General features: G+C 38.9%; 1 protein-coding gene across 2 annotated transcripts in view; it reads left to right on the forward strand.

Annotated features, from left to right (window-relative positions):
- mcl1b (MCL1 apoptosis regulator, BCL2 family member b) overlaps nt 1-8,316 on the forward strand; it is a 35,148-nt gene extending 26,832 nt beyond the window's left edge. For both annotated transcript variants that reach the window (XM_044209520.1, XM_044209521.1), the window contains exon 4: nt 5,817-8,316. In XM_044209520.1, the coding sequence (XP_044065455.1) occupies nt 5,817-5,835 (19 nt within the window). In that variant the 3' untranslated portion in view covers nt 5,836-8,316. The remainder of the gene's footprint in view (nt 1-5,816) is intronic.
- Nucleotides 8,317-25,524: the final 17,208 nt, after the last annotated feature.

Below are 25,524 nucleotides of genomic sequence, written 5' to 3' on the forward strand. Positions count from 1 at the left end.
CAGAAGTTATGCATTGCAGTTTTCCTATAGAGCAGGTCTAGACCGTAGTCTTTAGAATATTATTTACAGAGACCCAACAAATCCCACCATAAGCAAACACTTGACGACAGTGGCAAGGAAAAACGTCCTTTAAGAGGCAGAAACCTTGGTCAGAACCAGACTCAAAGGTGGGCGGCCATCCGCAGAGAGAGAGAGAGAGAGAGAGAGAGAGAGAAGGGGGTATGGGGGAGAGGGAAGCACAATGCAAATTCCTGCTGAAAGTGACAGAAGGAGAGAGGAGAGAGATGAGATAGCATAAATCTACGGGAGAGAGAAGATGTCGAGGTAGTAACATACATTAATGGGATAAAAATGCATACAAATGGAGAGGGAGAGAGGAGCTCAGTGCATCATGGGAGGTCTCCCAGCAGTCTAGGCCTATAGCAGCATAACTAAGGGATGGTTCAGGACTCACCCGAGCCAGCCCTAACTGTAAGCTTTGTCAAAGAGGAAAGTCTTAAGCCTACTCTGCCTCCCGAACCCAAATTGGGACCTGATTCCACAGGAGAGGAGCTTGATAACTGAAAGCTCTGGATAACTGAAAGCTCTGGCTCCCATTCTACTTTTGGACACTCTAGGAACCACAAGTAACCCTGCATTCTGGGAGCGCAGTGTTCTAGTGGGGTAATAAGGTATTATGGTGCCTGATCATTAAGAGCTTTGTAGGTGAGGAGAAGGATTTTAAATTCTATTCTGGATTTTACAGGGAGCCAGTGCAGAGAAGCTAATATTGGAGAAATATGATCTTTTTTCCTAGTTCTTGTCAGTACACGTGCCGCAGCATTCTGGATCTACTGTAGATCCCTAATGAACTTATTCGGGCAGGCTGATAATAAGGAACTGCAATAGTCCAGCCTAGAAGTAACAAATGCATGGACTAGTTTTTCAGCATCATTCTGAGACAGGATGTGCCTGATGTTTATGTAGGTGAAAGAAGGCAGTCCTTGGAATTTGTTTTATGTGAGAATTAAAGGATAAATCCTGATCAAAGATAACTCAGAGGTTCCTTACGGTGGTGCTGGAAGCCAGGGCAATGCCATCTAGAGCAACTATATCTTTAGATAATCTGTCTCGGAGGTGTTTGGGGCCAAGTACAATAACTTCAGTTTTGTCAGAGTTTAACATCAGAAAATTCAGAATTAGAATCAGAATCACAAATACTTTATTGATCCCAGAGAGGAAACTCTTTAACAGCCAGGTCATCCAGGTTTTTATGTCCTTAAGACATGTTTGAAGTTTAGCTAACTGGTTAGTTTCATCGAGAGATATAATTGGGTATCATCCGCATAACAATGAAAGTTTATGGAGTGTTTCCTAATAATATTGCCTAAAGGAAGCATATATAAGGTCCGATCTAATTTGTGTATGTAATCATTTAAGTCCTTATTAGGACCTGTAGACACAAGTCTTTCTAAAAAAAAAAAGAACGTTCTTTTTTAACTCCACTGTTGTCTCACTGCAGCTGTCTCTGCAGCAGAGCCCAACAGCTAAGAGAGGATCAAGACTCTGAAAAGCTGGATGACAACATGCACTCTAAATAAAAGGCTCACATCATGAGTTATTGGGATTGCTCAACAAGTTAAATACCACTTGTGTGAATTATTGGCTGTCATCTCATATCCCTTTAAACTATATTTAGACAGGGAAGTGTTTTGCTGAGTACTTCTGCTTCTGTCTGATAATTTTTTTATTCACATTCAGCCCACACAGCAAATACAGTCTACTGTTGGTCACAGAGCAGCTCCAATGAGTGAGAAGGTTGGGCATTAAGTGTCTTGCTCAAGGGCACCTGGTCAGAGGCTGTTGCACATAAGAAATCAATTTAATAGCTTATTATAAACCACATTGGGCAAAGCTGCAGTACAAAATTTTATTTTGGGAAAACACCAAACAAGCAAAAGCACGATTAAACAAGAGTCTACAGCCACACTAGCAGCTCTGTGAGGCTTTACTTACTGAGCTAAATGCTAACATCAGCATGTTAACATGCTCACAATGACAATCAAAATCAGAATCAGAAATACTTTATTGATCCCCGAGGGGAAACTCTTTCGTTACAGCTGCTCACTATCACGTCAATGCACACTTGAGAATAGAAGTAATAGAAGTACTAAGCAAATCAAAATATAATACACTATAATACAGGTAAGATAAATTAAGTACAAGTCGATATAAAGCATAAAAGCTAAAATAAGTGTAAGTACAAAAGTGGATTTAGAGGTTGATAAGTATGTACGGTATAATACAATGTAATAATATATGTAATAGGTAATAGTGCATGGGTACTGTCAAGTTAAGTGTAGCTTATTAGATGATTATGACAGTGGATATTGCACAGTAGTAATAGAAGTATGAATAAATATCAATAAATTAAACTGAAAACAAAGTATATTGCACCGGAGTATTAAACAGAGAATACTACACAATTATTTCAAGTATTACAGTGATGTGAATGATCCAATGTCCATTTTAGTGACTTAGGGTCATACAGACTGACACTTAGAGGGAGTAGTTAAAGAGTTTGATGGCCACAGGCAGGAATGACTTCCTGTGGTGCTCTGTGGTGCATTTTGGGAGGATGAGTCTTTTGCTGAAGGTACTCCTTTGATTGACCAGCACGTCATTTATAACATAGTGATGTTTTGCAGGTATAATATTTAGCATTTTCACCATCCAACATTTGGCCATAAAAGTATTGGACAAATGGGCTGTATTGTCTGTGATGAGGTCTTCTATAGGAGGCAGATGATGCCACCAGCTGATGAAGATATGACAAGATGAACTTGTGATACTGCCCCTGTATAAAGCGCAAAGTGATAAAATGACATCTGTTAAAAGCATAGTAGAAAAAGTAAGGCAGCAGAGGAGATAAAAAAGGCAGTGTAATTTGTTACCATGATCACCATCTTATTTTAACGTGTCAGCATGGTAGCATTTGCTAATTAGCACTAAACATAGTACAGCTGAGGCCGATGGGAATGTCATTAGTTTTTCAGGTATTTTGGTCATAAACCAAAGCATTGGACAAATAACAAATTTGACCTGATGATGGCTCTAGATGAAAAGTTATGGGATCACCAAAGTTATTATAATTCATCCTGAGGGAGTTATGAATGTCTGAACCAAATTTCATGGCACTCTATCCTATAGATGTTAAAGCATTTCACTCAAAACCACAAATGTCAATCTCATGGTGGCGCTAGAGGAAAGGTCAGGGGATCACTAAAGTCATTAGCATTCATCCTCTGGGCACCATGGATAAATGTACCAAATATCATGGCAAGCCATATAGTATTTGTTGTGATATTTCAGTCTAGACCAAAGTGGTAGACAAGTTGTTTGTTCAAAGGCTTAATGCCGGGATCACACTACATTATATATTTGCCTTCCAAGATGGTCATTTTGTCAGATTAGGTCATCACAGAGTCATAAATTCTTGCTGTGATTTAGCCAGAGAGACATGGCAGACTACATGTTGGATCCTAACTTTGCTTGCTGTCTTTCACGACTTGCATGATATAGCCTAAGTGATTCCAAGGACCGACTTCACTGTTCCACCTGACCAACAAAATCATTCCTCTTTTGCTTTGCTATGTTTTCAGTTGTGCCTTGAAGTGCTCCCATGGGTCATTGTCACTGAACACATTAAAGAAGTTGTCATACAAGGCGAGAGAAGGCACGCTAGTCTTTTTGTCGGGAAATCGTGAGGCTTCCCAGATGCACCTCACGTCTGCCAGGAAGGGGAATTATCAGTCTGATATTGTGTAGTCTGTTCGAGGAATAAAATGACAAGGATCTCTTCCTGTTGTGCAAATTGTGGCTGTTGTCTCGCAAAAGCAAAAGCAGGAGTAACATGACGTTGTTACAATGCCGGACAACCTCTTAGGGCGAAGGTCGAGGTCATGGGTGCATATTGGGTGGACAAAGGCATGACTTTTAACCATGATCATGATCTTTTCCAAACCTTAACTGCATAGATTGTGTGCCAAAACCTAACTAACAATGAATTCATATGTGTTTTGGAAGGCACTGACAAAAAATGTCCTCCAGATAATAGTGCCAGATCAGAAAACACAATGACTAACAACCTATTGTTTAGTTTGGTGGACTTTCTTGGCCATTACTGGAGGAAGAAAGAGAATTAAACCCTTGGCATGGTTCTCATGCCAGGCTCCGCAAAATCGAGTGTGCATCTGTAAAGATAATGTATTTGCGACTGGTGAGTAGACCCGGCGCATGAAATTTTAAACCTTGTGGTCTGCAGCCACGCCAAATGCACGTGGCTCCTTGTTGATGATTGGCTTATTGGTCTGTGGTACCCTCCACCCACTCGCTAACCCTTTGCCTTCTGCCAAAACACACAAACAATCAGGGACCGATGGATTTTTAAAGATAAGAAGGAGGAGGAAGCAAGTGGAAAACAACACGCATGCTCTACAACGATGACATGCAGCCACTGTAAAAGTTTTAACAAAGAAACATCAAGTGTGGCTATTCCTGGTTTATTCTTCTACAGTCGCGTTGCCAAGTGCTGCTGTAGATTTGTCCACAGCTCCCACTACAGTGTCGGAGAGCAATGGCAACTTCTACGAGGACAAGAGCGTGAGTCTGCATACCTTAATTGTTGCGCACACAGACACAAAGGAGGGGGTTGGCGCCCTTGATGTGTCTCCAGAATTAACCCCATGTTGTCTTATCTGGTGAGGGATTTAAACATGCATGGCATTGTAGGCACCACTCTTAGCATAAAGGGGACTGAACTGGATGCAGGTAATTTCACTGCATTTCACAAGCATTTTGTGCCACAAGGTGCATTACATGCATGAGGAATGAGATAGAGACTCCCCTGTCTAAGTGTGTGAGCTACATTGATTGAAGTTAAATCAAGTGTCTGTTTCATACTACATGTGAACTTGTATGTGCATTCATGCTTATAAACTCCAGGTGTTTTAAGGAAATGCAATGCTTGTTTGTCTGTGTTTGTTTTGATTGTTCAAAGTTCAGTTTTTCTAAGCATATTGTTTGGATCAATTCTTCATACCAACCAGATTTCTGCACACACACCTTTCTGCACACACCCTTAGTGCAATCATTGGCAGAACATTTCAAACATGACCACGCCAAGTGCAATTTGGCTGCGGTACAATCTATCCACAAAGCTGAACAGATTAAACAGTAAAGCAGCGATCAATGTGTTGATTTACAGTCATGTGTGTGCAGCACACCCACACCATGTTGAGAAGCTGACAAAACAAAAGTGCATTTTACATATTGTGAGTAGTGTCGACGGTCAGGGTTGCTGCTTCAAACCCGGATGTTTACAGGCCTGATCAGCTTGATAACTGATTGGCAGCAGTTTCTGTGGGAGTTTTTAGCATGGTTGCACCAAATAGGTGCCAATATTTTAAATGAAAACACACTTAACATCTTATCAGTGTGGTTGGTGAATCATTTATTTTTTACTGTTTTAAAAACAAATTACATATTAAAGATTGAATGAAGCCTCAAATGCAATTTCCCACAAAAACAGCTCTGTTAAAGAGATAAAATGATTAGGTGCACTCAAAGTTTCACAGTATTTTGCCAACCAGTCAATAGGCAACTTTTGTTTAGCCGTTAATTAATCTGTTTTTTTTTCATCTAATTTTACATTGAGCATTTAAGCAGTGAAACCAGTGAGTTCAGCTGGTGTTCTGGTTGATGGATGGTGACTGTTATGTTTATTTACAGTATTTACTGAGGAATGATGCAATAATCTCTGTTTTCTGACTTTGCAGTTGCTGTGAGGTAATGTGAGATCCAGTGAGCTTCGACACTCTCCAGTGGAAAGAAACCTTTATCTGGAAGGAAGTTCATCAGCCTAAAAAAACTCTGCAAATACTGACTGTCACAATCCTGTTCTACAGCACCATCGTCTACTGCATCTTCCATCTTCAATCTGATTGAACACTGGGATTCTGTGTATTACCCATTGACTGTATATAAAGATGGATGACATGACAGCTCCCCAAAAGTGAAGCCAAGACATCTCAATTGCCCCCTGGTGTCTTGCTGCAGTATAGGTCATAAACCCCACCCCCTCCATGTTAGTTTATGGGACATAGGCCAAACAAAAAATCTAAGTACACGTCAAATACGTTTTTCCCAAAGACGGTTTCTGTCATTTTAGGTAGTTCTTATCACGCTGATGTGTGTTCATTTTTCTGATAAGTTTGGTTTTAATTAGTTATTTGATGCTATAAAAAGGGGGTTTCACGCTATGATTGACAGCTGAGTTCTGCTCGCGATTGAGTCGGCCAGGTGTATAGACGGGATCTCGATACCGCGGCTCCAACTCCGACCACCAGAGGTGGTTTGTTAATCTCCAGGTCCCACTGTTGTTTTACTAGCACAACGTTTGTGTGCACACAGTTCAGCAAGCACTTCATATTCATAAACACATGAATTTGCTCTTTTTTATTCACACAGAGACTCATTCAAGCAAAACAAATCCGTTAATTTTTTTATGTCCGTTGGTGTGTTGTGTATGGATGATGATTAAGGCCATGTAAAAAAAAAGCTTTTAATTTAATTGATAATCTCAAAATAGTCTGAATGCTGAGATTAATTTAAAGTGGCAATTTTGAGATTTTGATACCTGAATCCTTGACTTAAGTTATTTGCTTTTCTTCTGACTTTATTCAGAGAAATTAGACTTTTTTTCCTCAAAATTCAGAATTATTACTTTTAAATTCATCCTGGTTTTTATGTAAGTTATTATTTTATTGTCTGAAATCAGAGTTCTTAATTTAGTCTCAATTTATTCCTCAGTTTTTTTTTAATCTGAATTCTGAAAGTAATTTGATAACAAATATATATTCTTTTTTTTCATTTGGCCATAATGATCCTCCTTATTTTGTTCCTTTGTGTTGTAGAATTTTATTGCACTTGTTTAACCGCTGAAAGCAAATCTCAGATTATTCTCTAAATTAGTGTGTCACACTGAGCAGTGATGGTCAAACCTTATGTAAGTTTTCAAAAAGACCATTTAAATAAAATATATACTGACAATGTCGATTTAGGTGGAAAAACATGATGATTATTTCGATTACAAAGACCAAAATAAGCTTTTAGACTGTATCACTACATGGATATGTTTTGCACCTTGCACTTTACAAAGCTTTTTATGGTTGTATTATTATCCTGTGAAAATTTAAGGGTTTCATTCCAGAATGTTTTTTTGAGAGAGAAACCTACCTGATGTTCACTGTTAGATAAGTCAGGTAAGTATTTACTCTAAAATGTGTATTTTTGAATGAATAGAAAAATCATATAAAGTTAAATAATACTTCAATTATTTGAAAAAGATTTCATTTCATACTATTAATTAACTGTTAAAGGGTTGACCTTAGTGTGTACATGAAAATGATTTTTCCTCAGATTATTTCTTTTTGATTGGGTTTCGAAGCCTAAAGAGGTGAAAATGTTCAATGTTTCACAAGACAAAAAGCTGAAAAATTAGAGAAAAGTCTGAAAAAATTAATTTCTTAATCCTTTTTATAAATTCTTTTAATCAGCTTTTGACCCCTCAAAAACTGGTACGCTTTTATCTTTGGTACGCTTTTTCTTTGGTACGCTTTGATGTACTACTGATTTTATCTTTGGTACGCTTTGATGTACTACTGATTTAAAGGCTCAAACAGTAAATTTTGTGGCCATGATGATTTGTTGTACATTCTTTTTACATACAGTATACTACATGCAGAATTTGAGTTACAGACGGAAAATGTGAATTTTGTGTTTTTCTACAGAGGAAACATTACTAACTTAGATTTAAGTATGAGTATAGCATGATGCAATCCTGTGTTTAAATTTAAAACTTAATTAAACTAAAACAGCTTCCATCATTTGGTTCACATATTGTGCCTTTATTTTCACATCCGTGTAGGTGGATGTCTCATTTTGGAATGAAACTCTTCAGATCTTTGTTCTCATGGATGTATCTAATGCAAATAAGGTTTTATCCCGACTTTAACACCATCCACCATGTTGTTCACTTGTTACAAACGTTCACCTCTTTTAAATCCCTCTCTACATCCTCAAGCTATGATTCTGGAATCAGAGATGTTGCCCAAAAGCTTTTTCTATTGCCTCAAACGCCTTCAATAGAACCAAAAGTCTGTGGGCGGGCGTGTTTTTTTTCATTTGTTGGATGTCTCTGGGGAGTCTGCTGGATTATGGAGGGGATTTCTGTTGGATTTCAGTGAAATAAAGAAGACTGTTTTTTTAACCACTGAAGAGCTCTCCTGTTGCATCAACCAATCACAAAGCCTGCAGACCTGACGTACCCTTAAGTGGTGTTTATATGCGTTTTTAACAGTAGACATTTCAGACTGTAAGCTGTGTATAATAGAGTATTGCATCATTTAAGTGGAAAGAGAATGTCTGTGAGGGTATAAGCCTTTTAAAACAGCGTTGGCCTACTTTGTTATCTAAATGAACAGTGTCAGACACCCTATATGGGGCTGTATTGTCTGTGATGAGGTCTTCTATAGGAGGCAGATGATGCCACCAGCTGATGAAGATATGACAAGATGAACTTTGTGATACTTACTGCCCCTGTATAAAGGGCAAAGTGATAAAATGACATCTGTTAAAAGCATAGTAGAAAAAGTAAGGCAGCAGAGGAGATAAAAAAAACCCATCATCATGCTAACATGCTGATGTTAAGGCAGTGTAATTTATTACCATGATCACCATCTTATTTTAACGTGTCAGCATGGTAGCATTTGCTAATTAGCACTAAACATAGTACAGCTGAGGCTGATGGGAATGTCATTAGTTTTTCAGATATTTTGGTCATAAACCAAAGCATTGGACAAATAACAAATTTGACCTGATGTTGGCTCTAGATGAAAAGTTAAGGCATCACCAAAGTTATTACAATTCATCCTGATGGAGAACATGAATGTGTGTGTCAAATTTCATGGCAATCCATCCAATATTTGTCGAGACATATGACTAAAAACCACCAATGTCAACCTCGTGGTGGCGCTCGAGGAAAAGTCAGGGAATCACCAAATTCATTAGGATTCATCCTCTGGTGACCACGAGTATCTGTACCAAATTTCTTGGTAATAGTATTTGAGATTGGACTAAAATTTAGTTATAATAACTATTTCCTTGCATTATTTGAAAAATCTTACCAAAACTAGTTTGTGCAGAAACCATGTCCAGGAAAAAGTTATTCAGGAACAATTTGAAGGTAAAAATGCTGCATTTGGACTCAGAAAAAAACAGCTGTCTTACTGACCTTACATGGGTATGTGTATAAGTTTTGGAAAGAGACGTGCAGAACTGCAGGTTGTTTTGATGCTGCCTGACATTCCACATTCATGCTGCATCAGTAGTTGGGAACTTCTTGTTCTGAGCTGCAGCAGCGAGGCAGATTCCTGCAGTGGGCTGAAATAACTGGTTAAAAGCGCATGTCTGGACTTGCTGTGCTTTACATAAGAGGCGGATGTAATCTCATCAGATGTGACTGGGCCTTACAATAACATGGGAGGTTCATGAGATGGAAGGAGGTCAGAAGCTGGCCCGACTCCAAGCTTTACTGATGACACACCACAGCTAGAACAGGGCAAGAAGATCTGAAGATGAACTGCTGGGCATTTTCACATGATACACTGCCTCAGTCCAACAGTATCATTACACATATATAGGCCTACTGTATGTCTTATACTGTAGCTTTTAACACATCTCAGCCAAGTCACATTCAGTCAGGGTGTGTTATATTTAACCCTAACCCGCATTCACATGGGTCCCTATAAGTATAATATAAATTCTCAAACTGTGGTGCCTTTATTTGCCTCAACCACAGAGAGAACCAGACCTTTATTTGTAATTGTCCTTGCTTTATATTTAATATTTCATATTCAGTATATCTTTATATATAATATTTTATAAATTCAGTATAATGTACATTTCTACAGCTTTATTTCCATCAGTACAACAACTGAGTCATGTCACGCTTACCTCTCTGCTGCCCTGCTGTTTTCACTCACCAGTGGTGGAAATCCACTAAATACTTTTACTCAAGTATTGTAATTAAGTACAATTTTGAGGTACTTTTACTTTACTCCAGTATTTACATTTTATGCAACTTTATAGTTCTACTTCACTACATTTCAGAGATAAATCTTGTATTTTTCACATTTATTTGTCAGCTCTAGTTGCAAGTTACTGAGCAGACTTAGATTTTACACACAAAATATATGATCTTAAAAACTTGATATATTCTTAGAGATTAAACTACCAACAGTATATAAAATAGTTAAAACATTAAATGCTGCTGATGAGATAAGGCACCAGTAATAATAAAACAATAATATAATACTCAAAATAATGTCACAAACATTCTGCATAAAAAGTACTTTTGATACTTTAAGTACATGTACGTATCTGATTCTTTTATCTGATAATACTTATGTGCTTTTACTTAAGTCAAATTATGAATGCTGGACATTTACTTGTAACTGAGTATATTTTATAATGTAGTATTTCTACTTTTACTTAAATAAAAGATTTGAGTACCTCTTCCACCACGTCCATGGTCTCACTAATGAATCAGTTCTACTTTGTTATTCTGTCATAAGATGTTCAGCTACTTTCATCATTTCCTGCACAGATGTTTCAAATTAAAAGCCTTCCAGCAGCTCAAAGGTCATACTCCCTCAATATGCTTGGTAGTCTTTTAATTGGAAATATCTGCAGGAAGTATTGAGTTTCATTGATTAACACTGAATAAACTACATATGACATGAGTGCTGTGGAAAGTACAGTATGCTGAATTTTGGTGTTGTTGGTTTTTCTTACCTGGCCTTTATTTGTTACTGTGGTCAACATTATTTTAATACTAGCTTTTATTTGAGAATGTATGCTATACTGTGTATGAAGAACCAACAAACCTTCATAAAGTAAATGACAAAATAGATTTTTTTGTCAGTGACTGTGTCACTGACGTGCTGAGGTAAATGTATTGTCTCCGGTCACCGGTGTTGATGTGTTGCTACTAGTATTTTTGCTACTCTAGCTCATCACAGATAATTTTGTTCGATTCTTCATTATAGTGACTAACTATCTGCTGTACATTTAAACGTACACTAGTTCTGCTCAAGCACTCATAGCTCTTGCCTTCTTTTAACAACTTTCTCGCTAATCCCACAGTTTCCACACTATTCAGTTTTGCTAGCTTCCGTTCTTTAGCTTAGCAGCTAGCAATGGCTTCTCTCTCTCCCTCTCACTCTCTCACCTGCTCGGTGTGTTAAATGTTTAGCTATTCCTCTACCTTCTTTAGTGATAATGGTACATGTAATAAATTGAGTTTATTTGTAGCGTTGGAGGCAAAGCTTAGTGAATTGGAAACGTGGTTCCACACCATGGGAACTCAATCATTAGCTGCAGTAGTTAGCCAGCCCCCAGTAGCCGGTGTGGACCAACCAGAGGTAGCTCCTTTTAGCCATCCCCCAGCTGCTCGGGACCAGGGAGGCTGGGTGACTGTCCGAAGGAAACATAGCCCTAAGCAGAAGATCATGGTTCACCACCAACCTATTCACGTTTCCATCAAGTTCTCCCCACTCAGCGATACATCCACTGAGAAACCAACTCTGATCACTGGCAGCTCCATTTTGAGAAATGTGAAGTTAGCAACACCAGCGACCATTGTCAAATGTATTCCTGGGGCCAGAGCAGGTGACGTTGAATCCTATTTAAAACTGCTGGCTAAGGATAAACGTAAATACAGTAAGATTGTTATTCACGTCAGCGGTAATGACTCTTGATTACGGGTGTGTACATATGCAAAGACAATGGCAGATTCCGTAGTTTTCTCTGGGCCCCTGCCAAACCTGACCAGTGATGACATGTCTTTCCGCATGTCTTTATTCTGCTGCTGGCTGTCGAGGTGGTGTCCAGCTAATGATGTGGGCTTTGTAGATAATTGGTGGACTTTCTAGGAAAGACCTGGTCTGATTAGGAGAGAAGGCATTCATCCCGCTTTGGATGGAGCAGCTCTCATATCTGGGAATTTGGCCGAGTTTATTAGTGGACCAAAACCATGACAGACCAGGAGGTAGAGTTGCAGTCCTACACGCTTCTCTGTGCTTCCATTCAAGCAGTTACCCACCCAAAACTCCTTAGTGATGGTCTCTGCCATCTGACCACTTAAATTAATAAAATCAAAAGTTAACAGAAGAGGAGTTATACTGTACATAAAAACCTAAACAAAATTACCACAGATGAAATAGCACAACAAAATAAGAGAATTAAATGTGGACTCTCTCGATCTTGTTCTGGTATATGGCATTGAAATTGAACATTTAATAATCTTACCACAGAATCCTTCATTATCGGACCATTATATAACTTTTGAATTCCTATTACTGAAATACACGCCATTAGGCAAAAACTCCTACTCGAGATGTCTATCTGGTAGTGCTTTGGCTAACTTTAAGGATGCGATTCCATCTGTATTTAATTCAATGCTATGTCTCAATATAACAGAGTTATAATTTCAGCCACTCCCAAATTGACTATCTTGTTGATAGTGCTGTAAGGCTCACTGTGAGCGACACTCGATTCTATTGGCCCTCTAAAAAAGAAGATAATAAAACAAAGAAGGTTAGCTACATGGTATAACCCCCAAACCCGCAAATTAAAGCAAACATCGTGAAAACTTGAAAGGAAATGGCATTCCAACAATCTGGGAGAATCTCGTTTAGCCTGGCAAGATACTTCTTAAAACATTTAGGAAAGCCCTCCCCAATGCCAGAGCAGCTTACTACTTATCATTAATAGAGCACTGTAGCCAGGCTGACAGTCACAGCTCTATTGAGACATGTATTCCGTTAGCCTTCAGTAGTAACGACTTCATGAGCTTCTTTAATGATAATATTTGAACTATTCGAGAAACAATTCATCATTTCCTGCCCTCAACCAGTACCAATTTATTTTCAAACACAGGAACCTTAGAAACAGCTGTAAAACCTAATATATTTGGACTGCTTTTCTCCTATCGACCTTCTTCAACTAACTTCAACGATTTCTTCATCCAAGCCATCAACCTGTATCTTAGACCCCATTCCAACTAAGCTGCATAAAGAAGTTTTACCCTTAGTTAGCACTTCTTTACTGGATATGATCAATCTGTCTTTATCAACAGGCTATGTCCCACAGTCTTTTAAAATAGCTGTAATTAAACCTCTTCTTAAAAAGCCCACTCTTGATCCAGGGGTTTTAACCAACTATAGACCTATATCAAACCTTCCCTTTCTCTCTAAGATAAGCAGTCGCCAATCAGTTGTGTGACTTTCTAAATAACAATAGTTTATTTGAGGATTTTCAGTCAGAATTTAGAGTGCACAGAGATAGCACTGGTGAAAATTACAAATGACCTTTTAATTTCATCAGACAATGGACTTGTCTCTGTACTTGACTTGATTGATCTTAGTGCTGCATTCAACACCATTGACCATCACATCTTATTACAGAGACTGGAACATTTAATTGGCATTAATTGTACATGTTAATGGTGAGTCCTCGGTGCATGCCAAAGTTTGTCACAGAGTTCCACAAGGTTCTGTGCTTCGACCGATTCAATTCACCTTATATATGCTTTGTTTAGGCAATATTATTAGGAAACACTTCATAAACTTTCATTGTTATGGGGATGATACCCAGTTATATCTATTGATCAAGCCAGATGAAACTAATCAGTTAGCTAAACTTCAAACATGCCTCAAGGACATAAATCTGAGTTATCTTTGATCAGGATTTATCCTTTAACTCCCACATGAAACAAACTTCAAGGACTGCCTTCTTTCACCTACGTAACATTGCAAAAATCAGGCACACCCTATCTCAAAATGATGCTGAAAAACTAGTCCATGCATTTGTTATTTCTAGGCTGGACTATTGCAATTCCTTATTATCAGGCTGCCCGAATAAGTCCCTTAAGACTCTCCAGTTGATCCAGAATGCTGCGGCACGTGTACTGACAAGAACTAGGAAAAGAGAACATATTTCTCCAATATTAGCTTATCTGCACTGGCTCCCTGAAAAAAAACAGAATATATTATAAAAGCCTTCTCCTCACCTACAAAGCTCTTAATGGTGAGGCACCATCGTATCTTAAAGAGCTCATAATACCTTATTACCCGACTGGAACACTGCACTCCCAGAGTGCAGGGTTACTTGTGGTTCCTAGAGTGTCCAAAAGAAGAATGGGAGCCAGAGCCTTCAGTTATCAAGCTCCTCTCATGTGGAATCAGGTCCCAGATTGGGTTCGGGAGGCAGACACCATCTCCACATTTAAGAATAGGCTTAAGACTTTCCTCTTTGATAAAGCTTATAGTTAGGGCTGGCTTGGGTGAGTCCTGAACCATCCCTTAGGTATGCTGCTATAGGCCTTGACTGCCGGGAGACTTACAATGGTGCACTGAGCTCCTCTCTCCTCCTCTCCCTCTCCATCGGTATGCATTTTTATCCCATTAATGTATGTTACTAACTTGACATCTTCTCTCTCCCATAGATTTATGCTTTCTCGTCTCTCTCCTCTCTCCTTTTGTCGCTTTCAGCAGGTATTTCTGCCTCCGGAACTGCAGAGTCTGGATCTGTGATAGTGGGCCACCTGCTGCCCCCGTGTTCCTGCTCGACAACTGCTACTACAATTATTATTATTAGTCTTATTACTATTATTATCATTATTATTGTTATTATTACTTTATTATTAATATTACCACTACCATTACATTATTACATTATCATTTTAAAACTCTAGGTGGAATCTCTCTCTCTCTCTCTCTCTCTCTCTCTCTCTCTCTCTCTCTCTCTCAACCCAACCCAACAGGCAGCGGTGGATGGCCGCCCACCTTTGAGTCTGGTTCTGCCTGAGGTTTCTGCCTCTTAAAGGCAAGTTTTTCCTTGCCACTGTCGCCAAGTGCTTGCTCATGGTGGGATTGTTGGGTCTCTGTAAATAATATTCTAAAGAGTATGGTCTAGACCTGCTCTATATGAAAAGTGCAATGAGATAACTTCTGTTATGAATTGACGCTATATAAATAAATCAAATTGAAAATGGCTTATATGAGCATGGTCTTGCTAATGTCTGAGATGTTTGGTGACACATACTTTGTTAGGAATGCAGTGGATGTTCATGGGACACGTCAAGACTGGGTGAGGACATTGTGTCTCATCAGTGTGTAATTCATTTGAACCTTTTGTCCCAGACAGGATGATGTGTATCTGAGTCTGTTTTATTAGTCAGATCTCTATGTTATTTGGTTGAATTCTTTGATCTCATGATGTGATATCATCATGTTTCTACCTCTCAAGATCTCAAGCAAACTCTGTAATGTATGTTTTGATGACCTTAATCTATCTACGTGCTTTCTCTACATATTTTCGTTATCCTTTCTTACTTTCATCTTTCTTTATTTCTTTAAAAAACTCTCTCATTTGTTTGCAAGAATCATAACAAGACATGTTTGTCTTCTGCTTTAGTACAGCCCACAGGGCTTTCCTAACCATTTTCCTGATATTTGCATTATTTGAATTTGGATCAAGAACATTTTACCGCCAAGCCTGTTACCACTTGGTTTTGCCAGAGGCTGCTCTTTGTTGTTCTTTTAACAGTCCCCTCCTTTTGCTTTCATCTTCCCTTTCTCTTCCCATTCTGAATCAGTCTGCTTTGTTTAATCTGGCATATACCATGCTTTATCCACTGGAAAAAGTTCTCTTTCCGTATCATTTATTCTGTAGACAAATAATGTGATAATCATTTTGGGGCTTTTAGATTTTATACCAATCAGTTTGTCACCTGTGTTGGTGGCATTTTCCATTTCTGTTTGCATGTAAATCTGTTTTTAAAAATTATGAACACATAATTTGGGGGGGGCTGGAACCAATCCCAGCTGACATTGGGTGAGAGGCAAGGTACACCCTGGACAGTCAATCACAGGGCCAATAAAGCAAGGTCAGAAGAATGCTCTATTGCATTTGTAACCACACCCAATAGTGATGTCACAGTTTACTGACACACCTTGGAGGACAAGTCTACATCACTGTAACAAGCTGATAAGTTAAACTACTGGAGGTCCCCAAAAACAGATTTTTCAAGGGGTGTCAAGAACAACTTGGCAACTGTTTCACCTCTGATCACACAGAGTACACTAGTGGGTTTGGTCTGTAGTGTGCTCTGTTGCACTTGTAACCCCACATTGGGAGGTAAGGGATGTACACTGGAGGTAAGGAAAAACAAAGCTTTCAGCTGGTGTTAAGTTGATGGAAAACATTCTTAGTAATCCAGGATTTGATGTACAAGAGACAGTTACTGATGTCTGTTTTTTATTTTCAATTTATTTCAGTTATTTGGCTTTAAAGGTACAGGTAAATGTTGGTGTCATCGGCATACCAGTAAAAAGCCAGTAAAATTGTTTGTTTAATCAGACATGAGAGTGGTAGTTCTTCTCATCTAACTCTCAGCAAGAAGTGTATTTCCCAAACTATATATGAACTATATATAAACTATCTTATCAAATTAGCCTAGTAGATCCTCCAAGTTCAAAGTAGCCAGTGTTAAAGCTAGCACAGAGGCTAGCACTGAAGTATGACCATGGTCTACTTCTTGAGGTTTAACTCGAAAAATTATTGTTTTTCCATTCAGAATGACTCTGGAAAGTTTTTACAAGTGAAGTTCAAATTTACATTCAGTTAAACATCATACTTTTACAACCACTGCATGTCAAAACTTCCTGACGTTACATTTCATCTCTTGCATATTTCAGACCTTATCACCTCAAACCATTTATTAAACTTCATCCGTATTACTTCAAACTACTCGCAGGTTGCCAGAAAGTCAGTTTTCTCAGTCTGTTTTCCTCGGACCTCCACTGTCCTCCCTCCCTGCCCCCTCGCTTCGTCTCAGGCTGTGTGTGTGGCATGTGGTTTGGATTCCTGCCCAAGGACTATTCACTGTGGGAGAACAAGGCCCCCCAGTGTGCTCTGTTTTCCACATTCCTTGGCACTGACATCAGCCTGGCTGCAGGAAGGACGCTGCCTTAATAGTGAAACAAACGGCTGTGTGCGGGAAGAGGCCCCCCTGACCCGGCAGTCTGTCTGGCGGACCCCGGCAGGGTGGGGCCCCTGCCATCTCTGACAGCACAAGCCTCCACAACAATGCAATCAAAGGGATGCTTTACATACCACATTGTTTTGCGGCATAAATTAGATGGAGATGGCCAGCAATCGTTAAGATGGATTATCCCCCCATAGACGGGCCATATGGAAATTTAGGTCACATGCTAAATGTAAATATTATGCTTTGCAAAATTGCAGCGTGAAGGCGACTGAAGACTGATGGCTTGTCTAGTCTATATCTCTATAATACACAGGATTCAGTCTGTTAAGGGTGGTATTATTTCATCAGAAACTCTTTACTGTGCACAATATTTACCTTTCTCAACGAATGGACATCTGTATTGGGTTGTCTGAGTCAGTGTCTTCATTTAAGTCTCTTCTCAAAACACATTTTTATCTGAAAGCATATCCTGATTTTGCCTGAACTGGCTGTTTATTTTATTGTTTATTTTATTGCTTTTGTGTATTTTATGTATTTTATTTCTTTATATTTCGTCATTCACTGCAGTATTTTATTTGTCTTGTTGCAAAGCACTTTGTACTTTGTTTTGATAAGTGCTCTATAAATAAAGTTTTATTATTATTATTATATAATTGATTTATTGATTGATTTTAACCAATTTACGGATATATCTGAGACTTACAATATTTCCAATGTTCACAAGATGTTAAAGGGATAGTTCACCCCAAAATCAAAAATACATGTTTTTCCTCTTGCCCGATGTACTATTTATCCATCTAGATTGTTTTGGTGTGACTTGCCGTGTTTTGGATATATCAGCCGTAGAGATGTCTGCATTTTTTTAACATAATGGGACTATATGGCACTTGGCTTGTGGTGCTCAAACCACCAAAAAAAAAAAAAAAAAAAAATTTGAAAAACTCAACAGATAGGTCTCTTTCCAGAAATCATGACCCGGTTACTCAAGATAATCCACAGATTTGTTGTGAGCAGTTTCATGTAGGAACTATTGTTAGAAAGAAAATAGTTCCCTCATGAAAGTTTTCACAACTAATCTGAGCTTTAAAACTATGAGTCCACAGTCATGCTAGCAGCTCTGTGAGGTTGTACTTAGTCACAGCAGTGCTTTGAGCTGAATGTTAATATCAGCATGCTAACATGCTCTCAATGACAATGCTCACATGCTGATGTTTAGCAGGTATAATGCTTACCATGTTCATCATCTTAGTTAGCATGCTTAGTTAGAGTGTTAGCATGATGGGGGTGTTCTTTTTGAAAAATGGCTGCAACGACAATAGTTTAATCTATTGATACATACTGTATATTACATGTCCATATTCAAGTAACTGTTTATAGTACTAGGACTCCTTCAAAGTTCTACATGGCGCTATAATCCCAACGGCAAAACAGTGTGTAAAAAAAAAACAACAAACAAACAGGAGGACTCTGGGATTTTTTACCCATGCTGAGTGTGTACAACGGATGTGTTAAAGCCGAGGTAGTTGGACGCATCACCACTAATGAACTAGCAACTAATTATAAATAGATTATTTGTTTCTATAAATAATGTACATTGATTACATTCTAAAGTCAGACATTCTCCTCATATGAACCATGGATTTATCTTTTGTTCTGAACTTTTTCTCCCTTATAAGGCAATCTGTGTGCAAGTTTTTGGACACAGAAAGAATGACCTTCAGTTCAGCAATGCCAAAATTAGAGAAGAACTGGTTGGAAGTTTAGAATTGTTTATTGTCATTCCTCAGTACACTGAGAACGAAATATTATTAACTTCAGCACCAAAGTGCATGCAAAAATAAGTCATGGTTAAAATGCAACATGGGCCCTTTTATGGTGACATTCAACAGATCTCTTATTTTATTGTACTTGTACTTGCATTTTTTTCAACACAAGTAATGTCACCTCTACTCAAGTTAGAGTCAATTTATAGGACTTGTATTTAAGTAGAATGTTTTCAGTACTCTTTCTGCTCCTTAAAAATATACGTTCCGTTTGGACATGAAGCTGATGACGTCTTCAGTTTTGAGTTCCTGGCCTGTTGTCTATTTTATCCTGAATTTTTTCCACATGCAGTCATTCGATGAGGTATTCAGGCTCATGGCCATGTATTCACCTCCAGATGCAGCCTTGTGTCAGGTTTCCTGTAAGCAGAAGGCAAGACCAAGTGTTTGTGTGTGTGTGTGACTGTGTGGGAGGGCAAGTGGGTTTGAATGGGGGAGGATGGGCATGAAGAGAGGAGGCGTGGAAGCGTGGGAGGAGGAGACATCAAAGACGAGGGGAAATGGGATCCCCTTGTTCAGACAAAGCAGGCCATGGGGTTCAGAGACAAAGGAAATGCGATACACCATGTGACCGTGAACGCCACGCATGCCTCCCCTGTCTGGCTCCATTCAGCTTTTCACTCATTCAACTTTATCAGGCCCCAGTGCCACGACGAGCACTTGGACCAAACTGAACTGTCCTCTGAAATTAAGTATTTTGTAGTTTGAGTGTTTTCTATGTTTTTTTTCTATCGTAGATTCTTTTGTGTGGTTGAGTTTGTTAAAGGTCTGTTGTGGGCGGTTTTGTTCCTTTTTAGAGTCATTGTTTTCATATGTTCCCTTTTTGTCGCCTAAATGTCTTTTTAAAAATTGCTTTATAATATACCAGAGAGCGACAGAAGATCATACTGCAGAAAAGTCACCTAAAAAAATGGGGGAAAAACGACTACTCCATGCCCCATCTGCAAACTATATACTGTTTAGAGTTGTTCATGTTCACATTAGTAAAATGACAAAATATAGTGAAATTTGAAAAATGGCAGCATGCAGACTTAAATAATGGAGATCATGGAAAGTGATAATATAGAGTCAGACTTCATGTTTATTCTTAGAATCCTGATGAACGTTGTGATCCGGGTGATGTTCCCATCTGATTTCTGCCTCTCAGGGACTCACAACAAAGTTGAATGCTCCTGTGACGGCCCCAGAGCCCTGTTGCCTTGGTCCTGTGTATTGTGTGTATGTTCTGTGTGTCTTGCAGATCCTTGGCTGGGTGGAGCCGAGGTGTCATTATGCTGACTGGGAACACCTGGCCAGTGTTCCTAGGTTATTTAAGCCCAGACCCAGTGTGTTGGTCCCTTTGCCCCTCACCAAGCTCTGATAGCTTCTTTTTTGCATAGCCTTCTTTTGTTTCACAACAACAGCACGCACTTCACATTATCCACTGCATTCATGCACACACCACGTTACAGTTATCATTGTAGTTTACTTTAGTAAATCTAAGTTTATTATTGCTCTGTTCTTATTTTTGTCATTATTATGATTTTTTACTCCTACTGTGTAACATGTCTGTTTCTTAATACACTGTTCAGGTCTGGATGTCTTAAGTCCCCAAGGGTTACATATAGTATATGCAATGTTACGCACATGAGTAGCACCTGAAACACACAGCTTTTGTTGTTGAAAACTATACAGCTGCAGTGGATTGAGCAGTTCTCAGTAGACGTTAAAGCTGAAATGACAATTACACCTTTGTTTGGCATAAAACATCAAAAACCAGCTGGGTTGGTTAACATGTCTGTGCTTTATGCTGGTTATCCATTAAAGCCATGTCACATGATTTCTGAGTATTGGAGTCCAGTGGAACAGTTTCCACTTGTGACCAGCTGGTTCCACCAATCTGTGAAATTGACAAGACAGCAGTAAGGCCCATTCACACCAGCATGTAAAACTGAAATTTTGAAGTGAAATAAATTCATTTGAATGGGATCACTGCAATCAGTGGATTTGTGGGGGTGGGGTTAATCCGTGTGAATCTTTTGCGCTGCGCTCAACTTTGGTGAACTTTGACACACAAATTTGCGCTTATGACCAATGGCAAACAGTGCTGACCTTTGAGGGAATGGAGAGCCTGAGAGTCCAAAGGAGGCATGGATTGTAGAGAGTTAGTAGAAAGAAGTTGATGGTACAAATATGTCCTTTGAATATACTGTCTGAACGTATATATTGTCCCATTAGCAATCAAGCTAATGACAGTTAGTATGCTAGCTAGCTCGGAAAGCTTTTTTCCCCTGTCTTCATTAACTTTTTATTATCTCTTTTGAATGAAAATTATTTAAAATCCTGAGAACAAAATGGCAATGTGGAGTAAACGGCACAGTACAGAGAAAACAGGAAGAATCTCTGCGACCTATTGTGACTGACTAGCACTAGCATGTCCCAGCTGGCTACCACGTTAGCCGTTAGCTCGCCAGCTCGCCAGCTACAGTAGTACACCAATTAGCCATGCGAGCAGTCACTACATCACCAAGCCTTTTGCGCTGCCTATTTCGTGAGGACGCACTGATAAACTTTGCTGTGTTTTCTGGTATGAACTGGCTTTTTCTCCATTTGTGTCCTTAGTCGACTTTGCATGTCATACTTAATATGGCTGAACTGCACTTTGTTTCGGTACTCTACAGTAAGTCAGCAGCTATAAGTTAAACACCCGATTCATACATAAAACAAACTTTCTTATTTGTTTTACCATGGTGACATCATGCACCACAGCGGGCCTTTACACATCACACAGGCTCCCCAGTAATGCAGTAAAGCAGAGGTAAAGGGGAGGGTGACAAAGTAAAACATCATCAAGAACATTATTTGCCTCAACATGTCTGAGAAGTCCATCTCACCCAGCTGAGTGTGTTCTTCCATGATACTTATCACCTGTACATTTCAGGCTCACACCCTTACCAGAGGGACTAGGCCTACTAATGTGTTTACAGGTGCTTGAGTAATACAAGCATGACCAAATGTCTGGAAGATTCTGTTGTCTGTTCTCCTGCGGGTTTACAGTCACTGTTTTCAACTGTCCATTCAAAACAGCTGAGAGATAAAATACTGGGTTTTCTCTTTATCTTAATGCATGGTGTTTTATACTTTTCATATAATGTTTAACATGCCTTAACTTAAGCTTAACTTGTTTTTTCCCCCATCTTGTTTGACATTTCATGGCTTCCCCCACTGAAATTATTATTAAATTAAAAGGGACTCTCCACCAAAAATATATCAAAGGTGGCTGTAAAAAGTTAGTAGTGTCATCCTTCATGTAAAACAGTGGTTGAATTCATCCATTCCAAAAGTTTCTGTGCAAAAAAGAAAGATAAGATAAGATAAGATAGTACTTTGTTTATCCCAAAACAAAACCTCTCAAACCAGCCTGGCAACATAATTGACTTCACCACTACAGTATCTGTATGATGAGTATATTCCAGTCTGATTGTGTTTTGGTGGTAAGCTTTCCATCGTTCTGAACCTTTTACTGAAACAAAGTTGTTTGGTGTTTGATGTGGTGTTTTATCTCTTCAGTAGAGTTCATAGACATGTAGAATCTGTGGAAAGGAGCACTCAAGCTGTTCTGGAGGCTCGTATACGAACGCCTAACTACAACACTTTTAATGTGATTTTTCATTTAATTTGCTATCAATAGGGTAATAAAGAACATCCTGATTGCATCAGCTGAAACCTATTGGTCAAGAGTGCCACACCTCAAGTGACATATGACTCATATGACCACACCTTACAGTGACAATGCTGTTCTATGTATGGCTGCAGTGCAGCTTTACCTTTAAGAAGTGACACTTGAACTTGAGTAGTTCTTTTCTATGCTACTTTATACAACTACTACTTTAGGCAAATACTGTATTTTTTACTGCAATACATTTACCTGACAGCTATAGTTAGCAGTAACTTTGCAGATTAAGATTTTACATATGCCCAGTTTATAACTTGATGCATTTAACTACAGTATAAAAAGTTTTTAATACTATTTTACTTTGACACAGTGAGTCCTTTCTGGCTCTATCACAGGGAAACTTTGTTTTTGGTGACCCAAGTGAAATTCCATTATTAATCAAGGATCAACAAGTCAGATGTGACCAGAAGGATAATTTAAATTTGATAGAATAACACACAATTGAAATTTGATAGAATAACAATACACAAGAAATATTGAAACAGATGTTGCAATAAATCTATTGAAATGATAAGAAATAAATGCATATAAAATCATGGATAACACTGATGATCAAAATGTGTCCTAACTGGATAAACAGACAGCAATTTGTCTCACCTCCAAATCACAAAGAAGGTCTTAAAGGAGATGAGTTGTCCTTGTACTAGAGCATGTTCCTGTCTGAGGGAGTTAGCTCTTTTCCTTATAGTTTAGTATGGACTCGGTTCTATATAGGTATATAAGTAATCAGCCTTATTTAGGATAATAAATGCTCAGGTAGAATGCTCAGATTAGTATGTACTAGTGAGTGAGTCTACGTGTAGCCAGAAAGTTCCAGCCAACGCTATCATACATAACACAGTGATAGGAAGAAGCACTGTTAGTAACACACCTCAGAGCACCTTGGTAAATTTAGTCTAAAGAGCGTAGGCTTTGAGAAGAGTAATCAACTCCACCTAGAACAACTACAATGTTAAAGGCAGAATACAATACAATGTATAGACTCATACAAATATAATCCCTCTCAGTCATCACTTATGTGTGTGTCTATAGAGACCCTGCCCTCTGCCTGTATTTTCTTAGCTTCTTATTATTTTGCTGTGTTTGGGACGTTTCTGGGCGTCAACCTTTGGGCCGTGGTGTGTAGCCCCCAGCCAATAACAGCACGCAGGGCGTGAGGTCGGGACTTGGGAAAAAAACATAGCAACATCGCTGTCATCCGTTACTCCTCTGCTCTGTCTGTGTGTAGGACTGTGTGTCTGTTTGACTGAGAGCGTTGCTGAGCTACACTCACACACAGAGCGGACAGGATGAAGCCTGGCTTCGGCTGCATTCCATGTGGCTCCTTCCCACAGGGTTGTGCGGAGGTGTGGGCGACTTTAGAACGTAACCGCCGTGAAACAATCAGAAGATAAAGTTTTATTTCTCTGATTCATTGTTTTGTTTTCGCCAACAATGCTCCCTCTTTTCATTCATTCTCTAGCTCTCTCTCGAGCTCTGAGCTGTGGAGGAGGGGGCCAACTTTGAATCGTGTGTTTGCAAACAGCAACAGAAAAATCCTACTTATTCTGTCTTTAAAATTATGCTTACGTGTCCACCTGGTCTCACCAAATGACATATGAATAACACGGCAATGTCTTAAGTCATTTCACGTGTTATCCTAATGCATTTTTTGCTTTTCGCGTGTCATTTCACGCCATTTAGTCTGAACTGACTTATATTGTGCAGAGACGACGTGTCATTTTACGCGCAAATGTCATCGAGAAAAAAATGTCAGGTGACGCAGTATAAAGAGTGACACAGTCAAACAAACACAGGACTTTAACCCAGGAGGGTACGTAAGTTAACTTATGTAACGTATTTAACTTATGTAACGTAACGTAACTTAACTGATGTAACTAACATACTTATTTTAACCCAAACCACGATCTCATCTTAAACCTAACCAAGTAGTTTTGGTGCCTAAACCTAACCAAACTGCGACGTTTCGCAACGTTAACTATGACGAAGAAGGTCACCTGACTTTGTCCTTTCCTGCACGTCCAAAATTCATGAAATGCTCCATTTCTAACGGCATTAAATGACACGCGAAAGCTTAAAATGCGTTGACATGACACGTGAATGCTATTTATACACAATCCCATGATATCACATTGTACGTGTCCATGTCAAAATCCACCAGCATCAAAAATCTAATGATATAAAACTCTGAGAGGGGACATTCTGCATAATGAGTACTTTCACTTCGGATTTGTAATTAATATTTTGCTGTTAATATTTCTGACTGTTGCTTCAGTGTAACTTTGCACACAGAGCTTTTACTTGTAATTGAGTATCTGGTGGCATTGCTACTTTTACTTAAAACTGCATAAAGAAATTAGTTTTGGCCACTGGGGGCAACACACCGTAAAGTTGATACGGTGAACGTGTTAGCAAACAGTGGCTTATTTACACATTCATCAGACACAGAGTAACATTAGCATTAATTAGGAGTTGTGTTTGTGTCCACCAGATCAATGCTAATCCAATAATCACTCTCCTTTTAGCTCTGTTTTCCTCTCCAAAAACTCCTGAGGGAAATATCTGGTTCTAGTTGCTGCTCCATTATGTTTAATAGCTAGTCGCTAACTTTGGTGCTGCGCAGGTAGTGTACAGTGGACTTTTAGAACTTTTCACTGTAAACACCGAAGTTGCGGACTGTAAAACTAAAGATGCTAAAAAGCTCCGTAGAGCTGAGAGTAACCGCAAAGCTGAGTGATAACTCTCGGTGGGTTCGTCACTATGAGCGACCTCTTTCACATATAGTTATTTGATCCATTGTTAATATAAAAATATTTATTACAGCAGCTTTAAGT

The sequence above is a fragment of the Siniperca chuatsi genome, linkage group LG9, assembly GCF_020085105.1.
Source record: "Siniperca chuatsi isolate FFG_IHB_CAS linkage group LG9, ASM2008510v1, whole genome shotgun sequence".
Lineage (NCBI taxonomy): Eukaryota > Metazoa > Chordata > Actinopteri > Centrarchiformes > Sinipercidae > Siniperca > Siniperca chuatsi.